Consider the following 23710-nt stretch of genomic DNA (forward strand, 5'->3'; position numbering starts at 1 on the left):
TCTTCAGCTTAGATGGCAGGGCGGGGTTGGGGGTAGGATCTGGAAAGTGGGAGGGAGAAAGGAAGAAAGAGAAGATGATGTTAATTAATTGGCTCCCCACCCACCCACCACACATCCAGCCACCTCCATCTCCTCCTTGGCAAACAGCTGGAGGAGTCCCCCAGACACACACACCCAGACCGGCATGGGGAAATAGGCATTTCTTCTGTCTCAGTGCAGGAGGGCCAGGTGGGGCTGAGCTGCAGGTGTGACTGCGAGTTAGTGGGGCTGAACCTGGTCTCCCTTACCTGGGGCCACTTCCCCCCTTTTCCCTTTATCCCCGGGGATTGGGGAGGGGGGCGGCTGGCGTGGCCTTGCCGGCCTTGGCAGGAGCATTGAGGCATGGGTAATAAACCCACTCTTCTCCTGGGGTCTACCCCCTGCTCTGCCTGTATGTGACCCCAGGCACTGCCCGCCCTCTGTCTGGGCCCCTCAAAATGGGTTCTGCTCTCAACTCTTACTTTCTCCATGGCAAGGCCAGAACCTCAGCCCTCAGGCCCTGTGTCTCCCAAGGGGAGGAGAGCTCCGAGATTGAGGTGGGGGAGGAGCTGGCCCCCAAGAAACTGATAAGCCCTGAGGCTGCTATATGGTTTTGAAGAAGGACTTTGAAATTAGACTCTAAGTCACCGGCCTTTTCTGTGTGCCCCCTGAAAGACCAGTCAGGGATGGATGGCAAGGTCCCCTCCGTTGAGCTCCCTGTGAATTGGGAAGTTGCGTCTGCCCACAGGAGGGCAGGGGCCACACTTTGGTCTTCAGCTGGGTGTCCTAGAGTATGAGGGTGGGTTAGCATCACCGGCTGAGACTCTGGACACACCTTAGTTAAATGGGCCCAAAGAAAGCCTTGCAAGGTCTTTCTCTCCCACCTTTCCCATCTCCTGCCTCTGGTTAAAAAAAAAAAAAAAAATAGCACCCAGATTTCGAGGACAAACTACTCTTTAGGCTGTCGAGGGTCAGGTCAGAGGTGGGGATGTGCCCACAGGCACAGGTCGGAGCCGCATCTGTTGATGGTTCTGGAAGTCTCCAACTCTGCCCTTGGCCCCAGGCTGACCCTGCTGAGCCAGGCACCTAGAGCGGTCCTCCTGCCAGTCCGGCCTCCGCGTGTGCCTCACGCTCTGCTCCGCTCCCTGGCACCAGAGAGTTCATTAGGATACATAACAGCAGAAGAGAGGGACCTTGTAGTTGCCAGCAGTCTTTCATCCTGACAGCTCAGAGCAGTTTACAGACCAGGACTCATCAGCCCTTAGCCCGGGTCTCAGGCATGCAGCAGGGGGTATGAGGGGACGGAGAGACTGGTACAGCAGTAAGGTTGGAGGAGGACAGTGAGTCACCTGGGGCAGGGGGATTGGATGGCCACTAGGTCTGGGATAGAAGTAAAATTGGACCGAGGGCTTCAGGCTGCACACAGAGGGGATGTTCTGCCTTTGAAAAGAAGGAGCAAGTCCCTTCTGACCTGTGCGGACCGCATGAGCTCGCTGCTGGAGGAAGCAGCACCAGCGTCATGGGCAGCAGAGGCCCTTGGACTCAGAGGTTGGCAGGAATCCCCAGGTGACCCGTCTTACTGCCCTCTGCCCTTGGTACGGGAGCTCCAGGGTCAGGTCAGGACAGCCCTGAGCTGGCGTGCTGCCAGAGTGAAGAGTGTGTGCAGGAAAAGTTGCTGGCCCAGCATTGGCGAGCCCCAGCCCTGGCTGGAGGTGGGCTTCCCCCGATGGATACCCATGCCTCGTCCGCCCCACTCATCTGTCTGGCTTCCTCTGCTCTCTGGCCCACAAGGCTGGCCTGCAAGGACCATTGGCATAGAGAAGAGAGGGTTGTTTTTTTTTTAAAGCTGGCAAAGCACTGCCAAAACTTGAGACCTGGAGCCCATCAGAATCACGTTCCCATTGTGTTTTCCCACCATCTCTAAGCCTGTAACACACCATTTAAAACTTAGCAGAGTCGGGGGCACCTGGGTGGCTCAGTCGGTTAAGCATCTACCTTCAGCTCAGGTCACAATCCCCGGGTCCTGGGATGGAGCCTCGCATCGGGCTCCTTGCTCTGCGGGGAGTCTGCTTCTCTCTCACTCTACCACTCCCCTCTGCTCATGTGCATGCTCTCTCTCTCTGACAAATAAATACATCTTTAAAAAAATTTTTTAAAGATAATGCAGCTTCTTAAAAAGATAATAATTTAGCAGAGTCGAGTGCAGTGTATCCTCCCTGTCTTCCTCCAACCCAGCCTTGGCATAACCATCAAGACTTCCAGGTCCTGGCCACATGGTAACTATACAGGCTGCATGTGCTTTCACTCAGTTTTATAAATTCCGTTCTGCAAACTACCACCGAGCGCCTGCTGACGGCTCTGCCCTCAGGAAGCTCCGACAGATCTTGACACAAACCCCCGTGATTAGAACCAAGTGTAAAGCCACAGAAATGTACAATGTATGGTGAGAAGAATCATTTGTTCTCCTGGGAGGCTGTAAGGAGGGCTTCACAGAAGAGGTGACATTTGAGCAGAGCCTAGATGGTGAGTAGGAATTCAGCACGGCGAGAAAGGGCCTAGATCGTGTCCATGCCCAGCCTGCACTGGGGAAAAGAGGGAGCAGCTATCATTCACTGAGCACTCACTATGTGCCAGGACTGGTTCTGTGAAATCTAGGAATTATTTTATCGTCCCACTTTACAGATGAGAAAACTGAGGCAAGAAGAGTTCGTGACTTGTCTGGGATACGGCCATGAATTAATGGCAGGCTCACCAGGTCCAGGTCTGCCGCCTGCACTGCCTCCCCAGGGACACTTCACCTGTCTCTGGGCTCTAACAGTTTGTGTCCCTCAAGAAACAGCAGCGAGGGGCATAGGATACCCTGTTAGTCTGCTTGTAGGAACAGGTCCTTCTCGTCACATCTGCCGGTCGGATATGAGCTTCCTGGGCCCTCGGGCAGGGTTTAGGGGTGCAAGGATGAACAGGTTGTGGCCTTGCTCTCCACAGGAGCTCGTGGTGTGACTGTGGCAGGAAGGTGTGAACAGGAACCAAGGAGTGGCGACACAGGAGGGCAGCTGCAAGGCCCTGAGGTCGCACCCCTAGGGCGGTGTTCCTGGGAAGATTGAGGTTATTAGGGTCAAGTGGCCAAGCCAGAAAACAAGCAAGGGGTCCAGAGAGTCCAGCTAGATCTGGCACAAGTCTGGGTGGTTTTCTTGTCCTATCGAGTCCCTTGTGCCAAAGGTCAGTGTTCAAATAAATCAGTGGGAACCTGATTTAAGGCATAAACTGGGAACTCGCTTGAAATGCAAATTCTTGGGTCCCACCCCTGACCTACTGAAACAGAAACTGCAGAGCTGGGGGGCCAGTGTGTGTGTTTTAGCAAGTCCTCTGGGTGATTGTGATGGTGCTGAAGCATGGGAACCACTGATGGAGCTGGGCAGCTAGCCTCCTGGAGCAGAGCCCCTTAGGGAGCCTGTCAGGCCCACTGGCATTGAACCAACATATCCGTGCCAGGCTTGGTGGCTGGGGGCTACAGGCCATCCTCGGGGAATGGGGTTGCCGTCTTGTGGGACAAGGTAGGTGTGGACAGACCTAACTGCAATTGCAGGACTGCCCTGGCCAGGGCTGCCACAGAATGGAGAGGAGAGACTCATTCCCATCAGAGGAATCTGGGAGGCTTCCTGGAGGAGATGGGGTTTCAGTAGACTTCGGAGGATGAGAAGGAGGAGGGCCCTGAAGGACCGGGCCTGCGGGCTAAGGAAACCACTTGAACAAATGCATAGAACAGAGGGTGCTGGGAGATAACATGCAGTCCTGAAGATATGCTGCCCTACATGGTGTGTGGTCAGGAGAGACCAACCAGGCCCAACAGTGGGTTCGCTGAAAGTCAGTCTAGTGACTTTAGACTTATCTGAAACAGTCATATCTGCAATTCTGGGGCAGTCAGGTGAGGCTGGATCTGAGCTCATGGTGCAATGCCTTTGCTGTACAGTTGGGTAAACTGAGGCCCCGAGAGAGAAGTCCACACACCAATGAGGCAAAGGGTTTGGCGGCTCTAGGAGAGCAACAGCCCTGTGAGGCACTGCCCCCTCCCTGGCCCGCTGTAGGCTCACGTCTCCACCCTCACATATAGTGATCTAGTCAGAGAAGATTTCTCACAGTTCCTTGAGTGCGCTGCGGTCTCCTGCCCAGTCCCTTGCACCTGTCGTTCCCTTTGCCTGGAGCACTGTTTCCTTTCTTTGGGCTAACTCCTGTCATCCTCCAGCTTTGCCTCCTCCACAGAGCACATCCGGCCCCAAGGTGAGGAGGCAGGGCGAGGCGCATCCTCCGTGCCCACCCCCAGCCCCTCCCCGTCACTGAGCCCACCCCACTGCATGTACACTCCACTCAGCTAGAGTCTCCCCCGGGGCCAAGACCAGCTTGACCCTCAGCACCTGACATGGGCCGAGTGTCCAGTTCCTACTTTAGTCTAGGAACAAAGGAGAACATTCCCAAGCCCTTTCACTCCTGTACACAGAGACCCCTCCGGCCCCTCTCTTATTTGAAGAGGGCAAATAAGCGGCCGGGGGCCCCTCGGTGGTTGGGCAGCCTGGTGGGCTGACCAAGAGTAGTCCTGGGTGAAGTCCCCACCTTATCCCCTGCTCTGCCGTCCCGGGACGGATGCCCGTCTGGATGAGGGGGAAGGAGAGAGCTGAGTCAGGGGGCAGTGTCCGGTGGGACAGGGCTCGGAGCGTAGCTGTGGAGGGGCCCCACGCTCCCCTGAGTGCTTGCAGCAGTCTTGCTCTGGGCCACTGTGAAGCACCAGCAGTCACAGTGCAGCCCTACATCGGTCATTCATTTGTTCGGCCAGTGAGCAGCGAGCACGTGCTCCGTGCCAGGTGCCAGAAACACAATGAATCTCCAACACATCCTGTCCCCGAGGTCCCCACAGTCTAGAAAGCTAAGAACTCGGTTTCCTCCAAGGTAGGAAGCCCCAAACAGGGCAGGGGAGAAGCTCAGGGAGCCTGCGTGAGGCAGGGGTTGCCCTGGCTGCGTGGTTTAGAGAAGGGCCGTGGCCCTGGAGGAGATCCTGAGGCTTCTAGATTAAGGAGAGCGGCCAGGTATGGAGTTCTCCATTCCCGGGACTGTGCAGTTCTTGACAGACCGTACCCGTGTTTAATTCCAGCCACAAGGATAAGAGGTGGGCGAGATGGTCCCTGTTCCACAGACAAGGAAATAAAGGCTCCGAGAGCTGAGTAGCTTTACTAGTTACACAAGGCAGTGGGCGGAGCCAGGATGCGTACCCAGACCAGTGTGACCCCAAGGCTGTGTGTCTGAGCCTCTCAGCTGTGCTTGTGTGTGGGGAATGGCACGGTGGGGGAGCAGAGGGCGCAGAGGCAGGCCAAGTGCTGAATAGGCGTAGCTGGGGAGCGGCCAGTGATTTGGTTTGCCTGGAATATACAATTCCTGAAGGGAAGTGATGGGAGAAAAGCAGACAGGTGTGTGTGGGAAGGGGGCCTATTCACTGACCCAGCAAGCTTCCCCCAAAGGCCCCGGCTGTCGGCCGGGTCAGGCGGGTGGCCTTTCTTCTACAGACATCACGAAGCCAAGGAGGTTTCGGAATGGGAGAGAGGCACATAGAGACGAATGTGCCCCGTGTTCACTGCTAGTGCGTTGGTACCGGGGGTGGTGGGAGCTGAAGCAGGACCTGGCAGACAAGGGAGGGTTAGGAGGGTAAGAGGGTTGGTGGAAGGTGAATGGTCTCAGCCTGTGGAGAGAGTCAAGAGAGAGACGGTTGTCACAGATGACAAGGAGACTGGAAGAGGGAACCCAGGAGAAAGGGGTCTTGAGAGAGATGGGGACACTGTTTTCCCACATACTCTGCGTCAGTGACTAAATATCCAGGCAGTCATTCATTTTGGGGTGAGCTCCTTCCAGCCCCCCCTCTCATTAGCCTGGACCACAAGGCCTGTGTTTCAACCCTGCAAGCCCCCCAGTGCCTGTGCCAGGCTCTCCGTGCTTGTTGATGGACTTGCAGGAGAGGAGGCTGGGCCTCTGGCAACCTGCCCCCCGCCCGCCCCCCCCGCACCCACTGTGGTTTCTGCATTTGCTGAGCGCATGGGCCTGTCTGTACCTTTCTTGCATTGTGCCTACTAAGACCTTCCCCATCAAAGCCAATGTTTCTTGGAATTCTTTTATTTTTATTTTATCTTCAAAATCCCCATCATATGTCTGTTTGCTTTAATACAAAGATGTTGCTTTTCTTACTAATGAGCTTGGCAGAGCCTTCAGAAAGCGGCCCTGAGATCATCCTGCGGCTTTGCGTGTGTCCCGGTCTGAGAAGCCGGTCTTGTCTGGTCTATGAGGTGCCTCCCCTTTCTCCACCCCCACTCCACGGCCTCGCGACCCAGACCTTCAGAAACAACTTTCTCCAGCCAGGCTGAGGAGGTGGGAAGTGCAGGCCCATGCTGAAGGGGATCAGGGCTCTGGGATCTCCTCCTTGGCTCTCTCTCTGGGTTCCCCCGAGCAAGGGGCGGCCTCGTGCAGCAGCTGCAGGGGCTCCCCACCAAGGCTTCTTCGGGGCTGGGCCCAACACTTGGGCCCTGAGCCCAGCCTTCCCCAGTGGGGAGATTAAACAGAGTTTGGGCAAATGTAAAGGCCTTCCAGGGATGTCCTCTCCGCTCTGTCCGAGCTTCTGCCCCCAGCAGTGGAAGGGGTGACGATGGTAAGAAGCCTTCCATCCCTCCGTAGAGACCCCTCTCTTCCTCCCTTCCTCCGAAGTAGGCAGAAAGCGGTTTACAGAGGAGTCAGCTGAGGCCCAGAGAGGCTAAACCACTTACCTAAGGGCAGAAGCTAGAAAATCAGGAGGCGGGGACAAAGAGCTGACCTGCGCTGTCCCCAGCTGCCACCCTTTCCTCTGTTGCTGTGCCGCTCCCTCTGCGCCTCACCTGTGCGACTCTGGGTGTCTGGGGCCCACGCCCCGAGGACTGGTAAGAACCCAGGGAGACTGCGTGTCTGTGCGATGGACCGTACGCTGCCCGGCAATAGCCACCTCTGTCCTGTGAACCGGGGCGGTGTCCCCCAGACGTGGGTGACACCCCGGCACTCCCCCATCCCTGCTGCTCATGTCCCCGCCTCACCGCCCCGAGCCCACTCGAGGAACGGCGGCACATACCTGCCTGACTCGGGGGGCTGAGCACCTCTGCCTTGGAGGGGCCCCAAGGAAGCCAGCGTTTCTGGCAGGGGGGGCAGGGGGGCTGAGGGGGCTGAGGGGGCTGGGGTGGCCACAGTGTTAGCCCTGGCGCTCAGACCAGGCCTGTCGGTGCCCCGCATGCGTCCTGTAGGGTTGGGTGTCAGTGGATGGGTGCGTCTGAGGGGCAGGAGAAGCTCTAAGGCGCGCACGGTTTCTGTTGGCGCTAGAGCTCCCAAGTTTTATCCCCTCCTCCCGTTCCCTTCCCCTTCCTCTGCACCCGCCCTCCCGGAACAGGGCCTGCCTCCCCTCTTAGCTGCCATCCCCAGCTGGCCCTGGCCTCTGCTCTCTACCTTGTAGCTGAGGTGCCAGGTGTAGAGCTGAAAGCCCAGCAGGTCGGGGCTTCTTCTCACCAGTGCAGGGAAACTGTCCTCTGTGAGGCTCTGCCCCCTGCGGAGCCCTAAACGGGAGGCAGAGCCCAAGCCAAGGCGGGAGCCATGTTGCCTTGCTCAGCACCATATCCCTGGTGTCAGGTGGGTGCCTGATACATCATAAGGGTTGTTGGAGGTGGATATTTGTTGGATGGTTGTGAGAATAGGGCAGGGCAAGCCCAGGCACCAGGCTGGGCCTGGTTGGCTGAGGAAATGCTGCTGGGGGGGAAGCCAAAAGGCCCGGCAGGGCACACACTCCGTTTGGGAGGCCAGGCCGTGAGTGTGGATGGCTCTTCTGCAGGCCACAGGCAGGATACCTGGCTGCCCGTTTCACAGAGAAGGCCCTCCGTGCCCACTTAAACCAGCTGTGTTTTTAGTTGTTCTTTTCTTTCTCATTTGAACTTGGAGTCTGTAATTAACCTCCAATAGGCTGCAGTCACTTTATGGGTCGAGCGGGGTGGGGAGGGGGCCAGGCCGCAGGCCGCCAGCAGCACGACAGTGGGAGACTTTGATGCCAGGCATTGTCTCCAGGTGTTGCCCTGCAAAGGGGACGGCTCAGCCTTAGTCATGAGGTGAGGATCATTAACCCTTTTAAGAGTCCGCTGCCCCTGCCCCCTGGTTGCTGGGAGGGAGGCCGGGCCGGGTCCTTCCCGGCTGGGCTGCCTGGCTCTGTCCTGGGCGTCTGTCTTGCCCTCAGATCTCAGCAGGCTCCGCACCCACCGCCCACTGCCGGGAGGAATGAGGTCAAGCTGCTGGCAGCAGCATACCTCCCGGCCTCAGGGCTGGGATGTGGGAAAGCAGCAGCCCTGGTTGTTCGTGCTGTTGTTATCTTCAGTGTGATGCTTGGTGGGGATTCCCTCTCAAACAGGCACAGCCTAGAAGCCCTGGCTTGGCATCAGGGGATAAGGAAGCAGAAGCCACCAGATACCCCATGGGTGGCCCAGCTTGTGGCCACTGTGGAGGTCTGTCTGGAGGTTTACAGGACCCGTCCTCAAGGGAAATCTTTCTGTGGCAGTCTGGGTCATCCCTGAGAGATCGTCCTCATATTGTTATAAAGCTGCCAGAGGAGACGTCCCCACAACCCCCCTCCAGAGAGCCCTAGTCCTGCTGCTCAGGTGGGCACTGTGCCAGGAGGAAGGGAGCTGGATGGCTGAGGAGCTCTCAGGGAGCAGGGGAGCTCAGCAGAGAGGGCTGGGTCTGAGGAGGAGACCTTCAGGGAGGTAAAGGGAGGGCTGCCCAACAGCCAAGGGCCACCCAGGCCATCAGCTTGCTGCCTGCCCTTTCACCTGGGGGGAAGGAGCAGCCACAGGGAAGCAGGGTAGCAGGGACAGTCCTGGGACCCCCTTCTTGGGCACACAGATCTTCCTCTTCCTTCTACCCGACGTCTCTCATCTGTGTAGTCTCCTATGTGCTGGGCGGCCTTTGAGAGTGCCTCCTCTGTGTGGGGAAGTCCAGACCCTCCAGGCTGTGGCTCTTCGCTTTGGCTACAAAGCCGAATTTGTAGAGAAGTTTATTGCAGTATTGTTAATATTAGCAGAATGTTGGAGACGACCTAACCAATTCATCGGAACAATGAGACAGGACACAGACATTGAAATGATTTAGATTTGTATTTCTAGATTTAGGGGAAATGTTTTTATAATATATTTACTAAAGGGTAGGATATAAAACATTTTAGAAAAGTCTTGCAGGAGATATTTGAAAATGTTGGCCTTGTTTTTTTTTTCCCCCTGGTGGTGACTGAATGGATTTAAATGTGCTTTTCTTTTTCCTGACTTGTGTAATTTTTCTACAATAAAAATGTATTTATGTAACAAAACAATAACAGAGAGGGACAAACTAAACTCGTTGAGGAGTGGGAGGGGCTGCTTCATACATGGCCAGATCATTTCTGTCTAGGACAAAGCACCGAACCTGGCATACAGTAGGCACTCAGTAAATGCATGTCAGCTGACTTGGCGGTGAGCGCCTGCCCACTAGGGTTGCTCCAGCTCTTGCCCTGACAAATCCTGTCCATCCCAGGAAGCCTGTTCCTCTGCTTGTTTTAGCCTTGCCCCCAAGACACTCGTGGGACCCGTACAGTGACCTCCATACCTCACACTAGCATTGCATTCTGAGCCCTGGGCCATAAAATAGACCCAGACAATACTAGACCCAGTTCCGAGAGAGTGCCCAGGCAGGAGTCAGAGCTGGCCCACTCATGTCTTAGGCCCCATAAGCACTACCTCCAGGTCCTCAGAGGTCTGCTGTGTAAACGGCCTCTTAGCTTTGTCCTGGGTGCCCCCAGGGGCTGGTACGGGATCCAGCGGCTGGGAGCCATAGTGGGAGAAGCCCTGGTGACTCAGCTTAAGAATGACTCTAAAATGTACAGAGTAAGGTCAGGTCATTCCCCAACGTGTAAGCCTCTGAGGTCACGTCTACCAAACAAACCCGGGCCACCTTGGGGAGCTTGCCCTCACACAGAAAGCCTAAGGAGGCTCTGGGCCCAGGAGTGAGGGTGCAGAGGTCCTTTGGGTGTTGTTGGGAGTGCCACCTCAAGGGTCTTCTCTTTCCTGCCCCCTGAGCTTCTTCCCCTCACCTAAAGGGACTTGCCTGCTGGGGGAAAAAAAAAAATCAGTCTGTTCTCAGAGTCCTATTCCCTTTCAAAAAGCCCATGTTTGGCTTTCAGAGAGCTGGGAACTAAGATTTCTGTGAACAGGGACCAGGACCAGACACTGTTAGAGCAGGAGGCATGGTTTTTAGTATCTTAGATGAGTCTTGTGAGGAGCTGTTAATAGATGCAAAAGAAGACTCTTTGTAAAGAGCACGGCAAAAAAAAAAAAAAAAAAAGGAACATGGAATGATTCAAATGTATAGTTATTTTTATTTTGTCATCCTCTAAACCAGTCCTGTTGACTAGGAATATAATGCAATCCAAATATGTAATTTAAACTTTTCTAGTAGGCACATAAGTTTAAAAAGGGCGGGGGGTGCGCAAAACAAATCCAGACTTCTCACCCCGGCTCACACAGCCCCACGTCAGTCACTGGGCCTACCTGTCCAGGCTCCCCTCATACTACCCCTGCCTTCCAGAACCTTCCAGCCACATGCGCCTCTTTTAGCCCTCGAACTCACCAAGCTCATTCCCACCTTGAGGCCTTTATGCAGCTGCTTATTACCACCTCATAGTCCCTATTGATCATTTGCTGTTGTCTCTCCTCCTCACTAAAACTCCGGTTCGCTAAGAACAGGAATCTTATCGGTCTTGCTCACTACTGTGTACTCGGGGCCCAGAACAGTGCCTGGCATACAGTAGGTTGAATGGATGAACAAATGAGGAACACATGAACTAGATGGGGTTGTTCTGAAGTGAGGAGACTATCAAGAAATGGCTCTCGGGTCACACAGAATCCTCACTAGACAGAGTGGGCTCCTTGTCATCTGAAGTGCAGTCCTGAAATTTCCACTGGTGACAGGGAACACCTCTGGAGCCCCCAGTTCCTCAGACCCCCTAACATGGGCTCATGCCTGCTGTTTCTGGGGTCAGTCTGTATGTCAGCACGCCCTCCCCATCACCACCACCATTCGCAGCAGCCCCAGGCTCGGTGCATAGAATTGTATCAGGACTCGTGTCGGGGAAACAAGGTGGTAGGGCGACCACCATTTCTTCCCACCAGGTGGGTGGAAGGCAGGAGGCCCCCTTGTCTCAGAACTGCAGGAAAGGTCAACATTCCCTGTGCACTGGGGGGAGGCACCCTAGAACTTGAGAAGAGCTCTGTGTGTCCCCGGTTCACGAGAAGACTAATTGGAGGTCACCCATTAACAAGGAGGTTGTTAGATCACTGGGTATCAACCCCACTTTAGAGGAAAGCCACCCATGAAGGTGTTTTTAGGTTGGCGCCAGTCAGTGAGCTGTCTGCTTAAACACGTGCACGTTCCTTTATGTTATATGTTTTTAAAACCCACACCCCCAGACCCGCTCTTAGAGGTCCTGCTTCAGAACATCTAGGGTATGTTCCAGGCACCTACCTAACTTTTAAAGCTTCCTTTGTGGTCCTCAGTGGCATCTAAGGTTAAGAACTATTGATAAGGAGGGGCGCCTGGGTGGCTCAGTCGGTTAAGCATCTGCCTTCAGCTCAGGTCATGATCCCGGGGTCCTGGGATGGGGCCCCGCATCGGGCTCCTCGCTCAGTGGGGAGCCTGCTTCTCCCTCTGCCTGCGGCTCCCCCTGCTTGTGCTCTCTCTCTTGCCCTCTGACAAATAAATAAAATATTTTTTAAAAAAAAAGAACTATTGATAAGGAGTGACTAGGGACCCCAGAGCAAGCGGATGAAGGAGAGCGTGGTGTAGGTGAGGCACAAGGATGCTGAGACAGGACTTCAGTCACACTTAGAAGAATGATCTTCCAGAAAGTCCAACACACTGATAGGTTAAGACACATAAAACCTCTGGGTGTCCAAAAAAATACCCCCAAACCAGCATTAAAAACTGTAACAAGCAGGTAATTGGGAAAAATATATATAGTAAAAGGCTAATAGCCTTAATATTTATTTATAAAAACTCTTACAGATCAGTAAGACGAGCACGCAGTAGAAAAACAGAGGACAGGCATGAACAGACAGTTCAAAAAGAAGAAATACAATGAGCCAATACATTTATGAAAAGTGGTCAGCCTCACCAAGAACCAAATAAATGCAAAGTACAACAACAAAGAGACGTTATCTTTGCCTAGCTAATTGGCGAAGATTAAATCTGTGATAATACCTCATGTTAGTGAGGGTGTGGAAAAAACAGGCCCTGTCATTCACTGGTGGGAGTGCAAATTGGTGCAACCTTTCCAGAAGGCAATTTGGCAACGCTTAAAGCTGAGGAAGCTCGCATACCCTTTTGATGCAGCAATTCCCCTTTCAGGAAGATTGCCCTAGGAAACTGTGGTGGATAATAATAAGCAATCAGAGCTAAGCTCCGTTCAATGCTCTGTGCAAGCCAGACTTCACGTGCGTTGTTTATACAATGCTTACGGCTGTCAGCCCGAGAGGTAGGAGCCCTGATTATGACCCGTATTTCACAGGTGAGGAAACCGAGGCACCAAAGGATTAGGGCAGTGACCTGAGGACACAAAGCTAGTAAGTAGCCAAGCCTGGATCTGACAGATCCAGGTGGTCTGAGTCGAGAGCCACGCTGCCCACCCAGCAGGACACGCCAGAGGAGTGCGAAGGAGAACACGGCGAGCCCTGGGTGAGCACACTGCGTGTATATGCTGGACCAAGCGGGGCCCGTTTGTAATGAGGTGGCCGCGGGGAGAAAACATGCAAAAAAAACCCCAGGGTAGGAAGTGGTTACATCAATTAGGATATGCTGATAAAAGGAACATTACGCAACCACGAAAAGGAGAAAAACACGTGTGTGAACACTAGGGGTTTTTATATATGCACAAAAGGTCTCTGAAATGATATAAACACAACTGGTAATCTTGTCTCCTGCAAAGACACCTGCGTGACTCTGGTCAGAAGTTAGAGGGAGACTTGTTTTTCAAGCCGTATACCCTTTTACACTTCGTGAATCTTGAATTATGTGAAGATATTGCTAAAAGGTGTGTGTGTGTGTGTGTGTGTGTGTGTACACGCACACAGAAGTTACGCTGTAGAGCGATTCCTTGTAACTTTACTTCTCTGAAATGCTACCAAGGGTTCTGAGAAAAAAAGTTCTAAGACCCTTGCTTGGAGAATCAGACCAAAGTCAATAATGATACTTCTTGAACTCTCTTACCCAAACTGGTTTGCTCGTGGAACCCTTTTCTCAAGTAACATCTATTATCATCTCTCTGGATATTCGTGTCCTATAGAATTCAGTTTGGGAAATGCTCTCGTTAATATCGCCAAGCTCAAAGGCTTACATTTCTTTCATTAAGTAAAAGAAACGTGTTACTGACGCTGATCCCGTTTATTTACAATGCACGTGTGTGCGTGCGTGTGTGCGTGCGTGTGCGTGTGTGTGTTTTACTTCTGAGTGCTAGGGGGGTGGAGGATTTTGTCTTCTTTTATCTGTCTGTATTTTTAAACGTTCTAAAATGAACAAAATCGTTTCACAAGCACTGTTGTTTTTGAGTCTCTGTAATCATCTTCGAAGCTTCAGGAGCCCTTTCTGCTCTCTCCGCCCGGGCACCCCACGCCCATCTACTGCCCGCTTACGAGCCGCCGTTCAGGGGCAGGTCCAGTGAGGGAGCCCTAGCGATAGCCAAGCCCTCTTGGCTGCCTTCGTCCGAGTCAGCCAAGACGGGACCATTCAGTCCCCAGACAACTCCCCAGCCTAGCAGACCCTGGCTTCTGCTGTTGGAAGAATTTCAGTTATGTTCTCCATTCCCCGGAAAGAGACACAGGCTGTAAAAGCAGACACCAGCCTGCTCCAGGCCTGATGTGTTACAAACGCAGATTCCTGGGCTTCGGTCCCAGCTCTGTAGCTGCCTGGCTGCCTGGCTATGTGACCTTGGGCAAGTTTCTTAACCTGAGTCTCGTCTTCCCCATCTGTGTCAGCAATGACACTTGCCTTACAGGGCTCAGGGACTGAACGAGAGCATGCATGAAGGCATTGTGTACCCTGTCAAGGGCCGTCCCGGTGGAAATTATTACATACTCCAGCAGGGAACACGGGCTTGCCCTTACCTTCCTGAGAATTGAGCACTTTTCCCTTTTTTGGTAGGTTGTTGGGGGAGGGGAGCAAGGAGATGAGGCATGGGAGATCTGCGCACGTGGAAATGGAATTCTGTGTAAGAAAAATGGTGGGAGCCTCTCAGCTCGGCATTTGCAGGCCCTGTGTCCCCCAGTAGAGCCCCAGGCCTTGCCCCCCACACAGCTGCTCCACTGGCCCCATTCAAGTCAGCTCGTCCCCCCGGACCACATGAGTCCCTGACGCGACAGCGCTGACTCTGGCTGGCTCACCTCCCTTCCTACCCCTTCTAGCCCCTTAGCACCCTTTAGCTCGTAGCTGAGTTAGCTCTTTCCCCAGCCCGGATTGGGGTCGCTCCTCTAGGTCTCAGCACCTCCAGGCTCCGCGTACCAGGCACAGCTCTCCTGCCGCACTGAACTTTGAGGGCAGGAGCCGAGTCGGTCATCTTGGTCCTCCTGTGTCCTCTGGGCCCGGCGAAGGCCTGGCCATCTGGGACAGGAGTTCGATCATGAGCATCGAAGTTAAGGGGACCCAGGTTTGAGTCCCCGTGCACCCTGAGAAAATGACTTCACCATTCTGAGCCTCAGTTTGCCCCATCTGTCAAGGGGTTGCATCACTGCAGGGAGTTCACAGGCTTTTCTCATAAGCTAACGTAGGTAAAGCTCCCAGTGTCATTCCGGGTGTGAAGGAAGCGCCATAGGTAGCAGCCACATTGATATCACTGCAGACCCTCGGTGACCGAATTGAAGTGGGGAATGACCCCGGGAGAGGGGGCTTCCCCGGCCACCCTTCCACCCCTGAAGACAGGGGCCCTCCCTCCACTGCGCACACTTGGCACCTCGCCCCCACCCCCATGCTCACCTCCCTGCCTTGTACCCCACAGCCACCCGGCCCAAGCTGAAGAAGATGAAGAGCCAGACGGGACAGGTGGGTGAGAGGCAGTCCCTGAAGTGCGAGGCAGCGGCGGGCAACCCTCAGCCCCGCAGCCGCGACATTCGCATCAAGTACGGCAACGGCAGGTGAGACATGCCCCTCCCTCCCTCCCTCTGTCCAGCCAGCGGCCCTTCCTGCACCCTGAAGGGGGGGGGCCGGTTCCCGTCGCCCTTCCTGGCCACATCCCATTTCTCCGTGCAGCTCTGGGTCCCTCTGGTTATGGTGGCCCGGTGTCTTGCAGACTGTAGATGCTTATGAAGGTCTCCGGATGGTTGAAGGCAGTCTGATGGTCAAACTCAGCTTGACCTGTGAAAGTAAAGGGACCTCTTGTCCCTAAAACTCCTCAAAGCATCTGCCTCAGTGTCGGAAAGCCCCCTGTTTGGCAACCTTTGGTGAAAGACCGACTCCAGGAAGCATCTGGGAAGTCAGAGTGGTGACTTCAACCTTCCTCCACTGCCAGCTCTCTTTCATCACGTCCCTTCTAAAAGCTTTCCCTCCATGTTGCGGTGCCTGTCCCTCCTCCAGCTGTTGCCCATCCCGCTTCTCCCCTGTGCTAGCAGGGAGGGTCGGTGTCCCGTCCACTGACGCCCGTCGTCCTCCAGGCCTCTCTGCCCTGCTGGCAGCGGCCTTCGCGCTGCACTCCTATGCTGCCTGTGCCCGTGGCTCCTAGAGGCCTGCGACCTCTGAGCTTCCGAGCCTGGGGCCTCCAGGCCTCTCTGCAGCCCCGGGCGTGGGTGCGACCGGCTCTGGGGCCTCTGCAGCCCCCCTCCTGGTCCTTCTGTGCCTCTAACCACTCCTTCAGTGCTGGAACTCTCCCGTCCTGGGGGCTTCCCTCCTCTCCTCCCTCCCTCTCCACTTGTGGGTGATTTTACCCTCTCCTAGCTCATCACCTTTTCTCTAGTTTGATGGCTTTTCTTTTTATACCTGAGTTCCAGACCTGTGCTGCCAGCTAAACACTAGATCCCACCCCTGAGAAACCGCAAACAGCTCTAACCCTGTCTGCCCCAGTCTAGCCTCTCCCCCGCGTCCTCTCTGGCCCTGCTGCACCCGCCTCTGCTCCCCTCCCGGCGGCGGCAGACCAGACCGTGACCGCCCGCTGCCTGGCACCTGCCCCCGTGCCACCCCGCCAGCAGGAGACACGCTGCTCTCTGCCCTGCATGTTCTTATCTGCTCTCCTGCCTCCAGCTTCTTTTCCTCCGCTGTCGCCACTCTTCCTGGGCCACAGGCCCCTTTGTGAGCTCATCGCTGTGTGTAACGTGTGCGTATGGAACATTGGCTGTGTGCCAGGCACTGGGCCAGAGGCTGGACGTACACCAGAAACTGAACCACGCACGGTCCCTCCCTACCTTCACAGAGCTTCTAGCCTAGCTCCCAATACACAAGGTGGTAGAGGCCTCCCGGCTTTCTTCCGAAAAAATATGCCTCATCTGCCCAGTTTTGTGTACAGTTCTAGAGGCCCGCTGACCCCTGTGACCCTGGCAGGGGATGAGCTTTCTAACATGGACACATATCTGAGTATTCATTCACTCACTTACTTGACAGATCTTGAGAGCCTGCTGTATGCCAGCTACAGCCTGGGCCTCGGGCCCTTCCACCTCCCCTCTTCCTCCCCTTAAGTCACTGCCATGCTTCCCCAACACCTCAGTGCTCCTGAGCCCTGCTCATCAAGATTCCGGACGTGGGCCCAAGCTGTTCCCTGTGCTGGCAGCTCCCCCCTCCCCAACCTTGTCCCTAGCAAAGTTCTCCAGGCCCAGGTTAAGTGTCATATCCTCTGACCACCTTCCTGAACCCTCCAGGCAGCTCTTATGGTCCCCGCTCATGGTGCCTTGGACATAGTTTCATTGCATTTTGGGGGGTCGTCTCTCCCTATAGCATGAGAGAGCCTCAGAGGCTGGGTGCCGCCTGTCTACACCCCTCTGCCCTGTATGGCCAGGCAGAGATCTGCATTCAGTGTTAGATCAATGAGAATCTTGCAGGACTAGCTCTCCTCTCCTGGGTACAGGGTGACACTAGGATAGCACAGGGCACCCCTTGGGTTGACCTAGACTTTGAGCAAGTTACTGTCCGGGTCAAGCCTCAGTCTCATCTGACAAATGGGTTACCCAGTCCAGAAACAGGGCCTGGTCAGGTCTTTCTATCCTGGGTATTGGGGACCTCTAAGAGCCTGAAGCATGCCCCCTGCTTCCTATTAGGGCTGCACTCCTGAAACTTCCTCGATCCACCCATCCTGCCCCTGGGCTCCCAGCAGTGAGTTGACAGGGTGGAGGAGTGAGCCATGATGGAGAACTTCTCATTGCCTTGCTGTGGCAAAGAGGGCTGCTGCTGTCACTTACACACACACACACACACACACACACACACACACACACACTCTCTCTCTCTCTCTCTCTCTCTCTCTCTTCACCTGGCCTGGGGGCCAGGGACATGAGCAGGAGTCTCCTTGCTGGCAGAATCTTCTCTTTCCTTCCGCCCACGCTGCAGCTTGCTCTCTGGCCATCCTCGCACTCCCTCTGCCAGGCCACACTCCGTCCTGACCCGGCTGCTCGGTCTGCAGCGGCCCCCTCCCCTGGCTGGTGCTGTCTGTCTCTGGGGCCGCCACACTGAGGTGTCTCACCCAAGCCTTCCTGTGCCGGAAGGAAACCAGCCCCCCAAGCCCTGGGCACAGGGCCCTCCCCTGCAGAACCACATGTTCCCTTATTTATGAGGGGCAAGCTGCAACAGGCCCCTCGGGCAGGCAGCAGGAGCTAGGCACTGAGGAAAATGTGCGGACGGGTGGAGGATGCGGCCGCCCAGGCCCCGTCCCTGCCAGCGTAAACCTGGCTGAGGGAGCAGGGGAGGGGCACCCATCGCAGGGCCAGGCCTGGGTCAGTGTGGCAAGCGGGCAGCGGGCCTACCAGGAAGAGGGGAGAGGGTCCCGAATCCTCGGGGTTTCCGACTGGAGCTAGGAGTGACAAGGGAATGTAGCGGCCCCTGCTCCTTCAGGGCTGAGAGACCCGGAGAGCCCCTACCCTGCAGCTCTGCCCCCAGGACCTCTTCTGCAAGTCTGGGGCCCCCTCGCCAGCACTGGCCAGGTCCTCACCCAGCTGAGAAACCAAGGTGCCTGCAGCCAGCACACCGACGCGCTGTTGTTTCTGTCCACTCACCTCTTGCCAGCTCCTCAAAGGAGCAGACCTCTCTCTGAGCCCTGGGCTGACTTTCCACAGGCCTCACACACCTGTGCGAAGGTTTCCTTCCGTTTCCAGCCTTTACCCCTCCAGATACCTGCGAGCCTAGCTGCACCTTTCCTGCTCCCTAGGATGTGGTGTAAGGAAAGCTCCTGTGAAATCAGCCATGGGCGACCCCCATCCCTTGACCTTGCGACCCTCAGATGGTCCCGTGCTCTGCTTACTAGTGTCAGGGAATTGCTGGTGGCCACGAAGTGAGGGAAGCCTGGTCCTGGGGCAGCCGGGCTTCGTGGCACTGGATTAGATGGAAGGCAGGAAGGAGATGCTGTTTTAGCCAGAGGGGCCTCCAGGGCTCTGTTTAATGAAAAGAGCAAACTCGAATTGACAGAAGAGTATTGTAGGCAGACAGCAGGCCAAGGAGACAGACTGGCTTGAGCGGGGAAGGGTTGGAGGGACGGGGCTCTCAGACAGCTGTCACCGAAACATAGAAACATCGGTGAGGACATCACCACGGCAACGGGGCCTATTGACAAGACAACCCCATGGACCCTCCTTTGGAGGCTCTTGGAGTGAGGAGGTCTGGGAAGAGGCCCCCGAGGCAGTGGTGAGCCCAGGAAACAGGTTCCCAAAGCTCGGCCCCCGTGGGGATGGGGGTCACTTCGCTGGCTTCTGCACCTGCGGCCTGGCCTCGCCTCCCCTGTCCTTCCCCATCAGCGTCACGGCTCTATTTTTCATCCCTGGGCTTCGGGCAGTGGCAGCTGCACTGCTCCCTCCTGTTGCACCAGCCCTCCAACACACTACACATATTCTGGGAATCTGGTGTCTTAATTTGGGAGTAAAAAGAGGAGGAGGTTACATCATGTAAAGAAATTTTCATGCTACCTCTTGTTTGCCCCTGGGGCCCAGGCTGGGATAGTAGGCTTTACCCAGAGCTCAGAGGGGCCCCTGGAGAGCTCTGGGGCAGAGGGAGGGGTGGGAGGTGTGAACAGACCCCGCAGAGCTCAGGCACCCTGGGACAGGTACAGAGAAACCCTGGGAAGGAAGGAGAGGTTTGGCAGGGTCTTTGGAAAGAAGAGGGGAACCAGGGCCTGGTGGCCTGGAGTCACACACAGTCCACAGGCCCTGCCCAGGCCTGGCCCCACAACTCTCGGCATGCAGGGACAGGAAGCAAAGCCCTTCGCAGAAGGGGCTAGCCCCCCAGCCTCTGGCTCTGGGAAGTGGTCCATGAGCCCCTGAGGGGCCCGTGTCCTCACCAACTCCGGCTCCTCGCCCCGCTCTGCTTCTGCCTTGCCAGGTCCCTTTGTAGTCCAGAAGCCCCTCTAGGACTCAGTTTTCCCATCTGTACTGCCTGTCCATCTCCAGGTTAGCCAGGAGGGTCAAGTCAGGCCATAAGGATCAGGATCTGTTTGTTGCCTTGAGGGATCCAAGCTTCCAGCTCATAGAAGGCACTCAGTAACCATTTATTAAATGGGTGGAGGGAGGGAGGGAGGGAGGGAGGGAGGGAGGCTGGGCACAGGTGTCCTGGGCGCCTGTTAGCTCGGGGGCCTGCCCAGGTACCTGGGACCAGGCCATGCGTATCTAGAGCAGCAGGGCTGCCAGTCCCGAGGGAAGGCCCAGGTAACTGGTGAGGCAGTGGCTGCCCTGTTCTGAGGGGAACACGGGGCCTGGGGGAGGGACACCGAAAGGAAAGGAGAGAGGTGGTCATGTGACTTCCTTAGGAGACCCCACTTTCCTCCCCCCAGACAAAGCAGGTCCAGCCCCGGGAAAGTGGACAGGAGGCTTCCTAGAGGAAGAACATACGTGCGGCCACTAGCTGTGCCCTGTGCTCTCCCGAGCCCCCAGGTCTCCCTCCGGCTCGGGGGACTCAGCATTCCACCGGAAGCCCAGAATCTACTTCCCATCCACCCCGCGCCGCCACTGTGGCTCTGCAGAGGGGAGAGGTGACCGCCGGGTGACCGCTGGGGAGCCACAGCCAGCCCAGGCCTTGGCTCACGTCTCTCCCCCTCTTATCCCCTCCCTACCCAGAAAGAACTCGCGACTACAGTTCAACAAGGTGAAGGTGGAGGATGCTGGGGAGTACGTCTGCGAGGCTGAGAACATCCTGGGCAAGGACACGGTCCGGGGCCGGCTCCATGTCAACAGCGGTAGGTGGTCCCCCACCAAAGGGATGGGTCCTGCAGGGGTTTGGTGGGGCAGGCCGGTTGCCCCCCAGCCCTCAGGAGGCCCGCACATGATCCGTCTTGCACTTGACTCCCCTCCCTCCCGCCGCTGCCGTATCAAGCCCCAAGATCTGGGCCGATTCAGAGAAATGCAGTCGAAGCATAAATGTTTAGCTTTGTTATCTGGGCCTGGAAGAGCCGCCAGCTCTCATTTTAAATATCCTGAAAACTAAATATTTTGAAATCAAGAGGTGGGGGTGGGGGAAGGATATTTTTAGAAGGCAATTACGGGAGGCTGGGCTGCCAAGAGTGGGGCTCCAGGGAGAGGCAGGCCCTGGGCGTGTGGGAGCTGACTGCCTGTTGCTTTGCTGGGACCCGGGTGCAGGCAGCCATGTCCCCGGGGCCATGGCCGGTAGGCTTGGCTGTGTTGGCCCCTGCGGGCAGCCTCTTTTCAGGGACAGCAGACCCTTCTCCCGCAGGGGGCCCTCCCCCTTAACAACGCGCAAGGTCAGAAGCCCACGGCACCCTCAGCTTCCCCCTCCACTGTAGCAGCCTCAGTGTCGGCTCGCAGGCAGCCTGCTTTCCCTTGGCTGGAAAGCGGCCAGAGCTGCCTGTCCTCAGGCCGCACGCCTCCACTCTAGCCCAGGAACTCCAAATCCCACAGATGGCCTGTCTCCTCCCAACACCCACACACAGAGCATATCATTTGGCTACCTGGTTCTTTGGGTTCACTTCCAGTCCTGCCCCTGTCAGTCTAATCCTGCATCTGCCTTCTCCTGCCTGTACTTCCACCAGGCAGCCCTCCAGGACTCCCGAAGTCCAGCATTATCTGAAGAGAATGTGGAATGCTCCCTGTCTCGGGACCCTCAGAGGGAAGCCTGGTGCAGACCCTGTCTGTCCTGTACTGTGAGGGGTCTCTGTTCTCCCAGCCTCTCCGGCTCCTCGCCTCCCTTGTCACTGTATCTTAAAGGTCCAAGCCTCCAAATCCTGGTCTTCTTTCTGGATCTTTCTCACATCTGTACGTCCCACTCCAACCTTACCTCAAAGGCAACACAGCCCAGGTTTCAGCTCTTTTCACCTAAACCACAGCAGTGGCCTCTTAAGAGGCTTTCATCTTGTCACGCCCCCACCCCGAGGTGCCACGGAACAAGACCTTCGTCCCACAGCCCAGCTCCCACCAACCCGGCCCTCACGATCTTTCCAGCCCTACTTGTGTCAGTCCCCTACAGTCTGTTCTCATTCTTCCTCTCGTGCCATCTCTCCCAGGCTACCAGCTTCCCCAGCCCCTCCATCCCAGCACAGCGTCCATCCCAGCCCAGGTCCTACTCCCAGGCCACTTCTTGGCCGGTCGCGGTCTTGTGTACTTCGAGTTCTGTTAGATCGTTTTCGAATCTCATCCTGTTGCTGAACTTGCCATGCACGTGTGACCTCGCAGTGGAATTGTGAGCCAGGACTGGGGAGAGCTGGGGTGAGGCCTCCTCCAGAGTTACAGTGAGAGCTGCGGTGCACGGAGAGCGTGCTCCAGGCCCCGTTCCGTACTCCCTCTTGAGCCCTGACAGACCCATGCAGTAGCTCATAATTTCTAAGACTGAAGCCCAGAGAGGTTAAATATTATGCCGCAAGTCTAACTGATGGTTAAGGAGAGCGCTATGCAGTGTAAAAGTAGTTAGCAAACACTGAGCCCGTGAGCTCCGGGGGGGGGCTCGCCTGATCGCCTAACACAGTGCCTGGCACATAGTAGGCACCTGGTAGATAGTCTAGAAAAGGACTTACAACCTGCTCCAAGGCCTTACTGACTGCCTCAGGCCGCAGGGGGTACCTGATTCCCGCCCCCCTGCTCCTCCCCACCTGTCCCAAGGCCAGGAAAATGGACCATGCTAGGTGTCCAGCACCTGTTACTTCCAGCCATAGTGGGCAGACATTCTTAGATCCACTCGGGCCTTGACGTTTCTTGTTTTTAAGATTTTCTTGGTTAGAACGGACAGAAGGAGCACCTGGCGGGCTCATGAGTTTGTTGGGGGTAGAGATCACTTAATACTTTTTTAAAATACATGCCTGACAAGAATCCAACTTAAAACTACCTTAAGGAGTGTATTTATTGGTTTATAAAACTGAGAAACCCAGAGATAAAACCGGGCCCAGACATGACAGAACCCAAGTACTCGGAGTAGGGTTCAGAATGCCCTCTCCCACGGTGTGTTGTCCTCGTTCTCTCCTTCTATAAAATGGGCTTCTCCCATGTTTGGGGAACAAAGAGGGAAGAAGAGGCCAGGGCCTCGGATGGCTCCAGGTTTTACATCGTCCCAGCCTCCCACCCAGGGGAAAAAGAGAGAGCTTTTCTCTGCATCACTGGCGTGATCGCAAGGATGGGTGCCTGTGAATCCTGCTTAGTTCCCCGCTTGGCCCAGTCACTGGCCTCAGGGTACGGGGTGGCATCCTCACCAGGCTTGCGTGTGTGCGGAGGGGTGGAGAGGGAGAGTGGTGTGAGCGATGACCCTGCCCAGCCTGCAGAGGGTCGCTTTCCTCGAGGGGTGCTGTTAGCAGAGGAAGAGGGCAGGGCTCCCGTGCAGAAAACTACAGTGGCACCCTCTTCCCCCAGGGCTGGGCTTGGGGAATGCGGCTGCAGACCATTGGAAGACCCCTCAGATACGCCGCAGCCCCATGCAGCACAGGCGCTCCTGTCCGCCCTCAGCAGCCCGTGTTCTGATCAGTCAGGGACCGGGCAGTGGGGGGTTGGCCTAGGTGCTGCCCCCAGGGCTCCTGGCCTCTCCTGCCTCCAGCCCAGCAGGAGGGCAGCAGGGGGTCCCGAGCTGTGGTCTCTTCCGAGCTCTGGGAGCCCGGGAGACCTACTCCACCTCGCTGGTCTTCCATTTCCCTGAGGCTGAGCCAGGTGATCTCTACACTCTTCCCCGTAAAATTCTAGGGTTCTGAGTTCGATGTAGAGGTGGACATCCTATGCACCTAGCCCCTGCCCCCCAACACACACACACGACCTCTTCTGTTGCCCTGTTCAGTCCATGGCAGGCCCCACCCTTGATGTGGGCTATGAACAGGGCCACTGCAGGGAATCTGGAGGCCCCTGTTGTGGGGAGGGGGGGGCGTTTCCACAAGCAGAGATGCCCAGGCTCCTTGTTTACCCACAGAGCCCAGGAGACCTGCAGCAACCACGCCCTGGGGAGAAGGTGGAGGGCGGGGGGCAGGCAGCTGCGCCTG

General features: G+C 56.0%; 1 protein-coding gene across 3 annotated transcripts in view; it reads left to right on the forward strand.

The window, feature by feature from the left end:
* The window catches only part of NRG2 (neuregulin 2), a 175802-nt gene that overhangs the window by 123662 nt on the left and 28430 nt on the right, over nt 1-23710 (forward strand). For all 3 annotated transcript variants that reach the window (XM_040622358.1, XM_040622357.1, XM_040622356.1), the window contains exons 2-3: nt 15125-15260; nt 20364-20482. In XM_040622358.1, the coding sequence (XP_040478292.1) occupies nt 15125-15260; nt 20364-20482 (255 nt within the window). The remainder of the gene's footprint in view (nt 1-15124; nt 15261-20363; nt 20483-23710) is intronic.

This window comes from Ursus maritimus, unplaced genomic scaffold (genome assembly GCF_017311325.1).
Source record: "Ursus maritimus isolate PB19 unplaced genomic scaffold, ASM1731132v1 scaffold_5, whole genome shotgun sequence".
Lineage (NCBI taxonomy): Eukaryota > Metazoa > Chordata > Mammalia > Carnivora > Ursidae > Ursus > Ursus maritimus.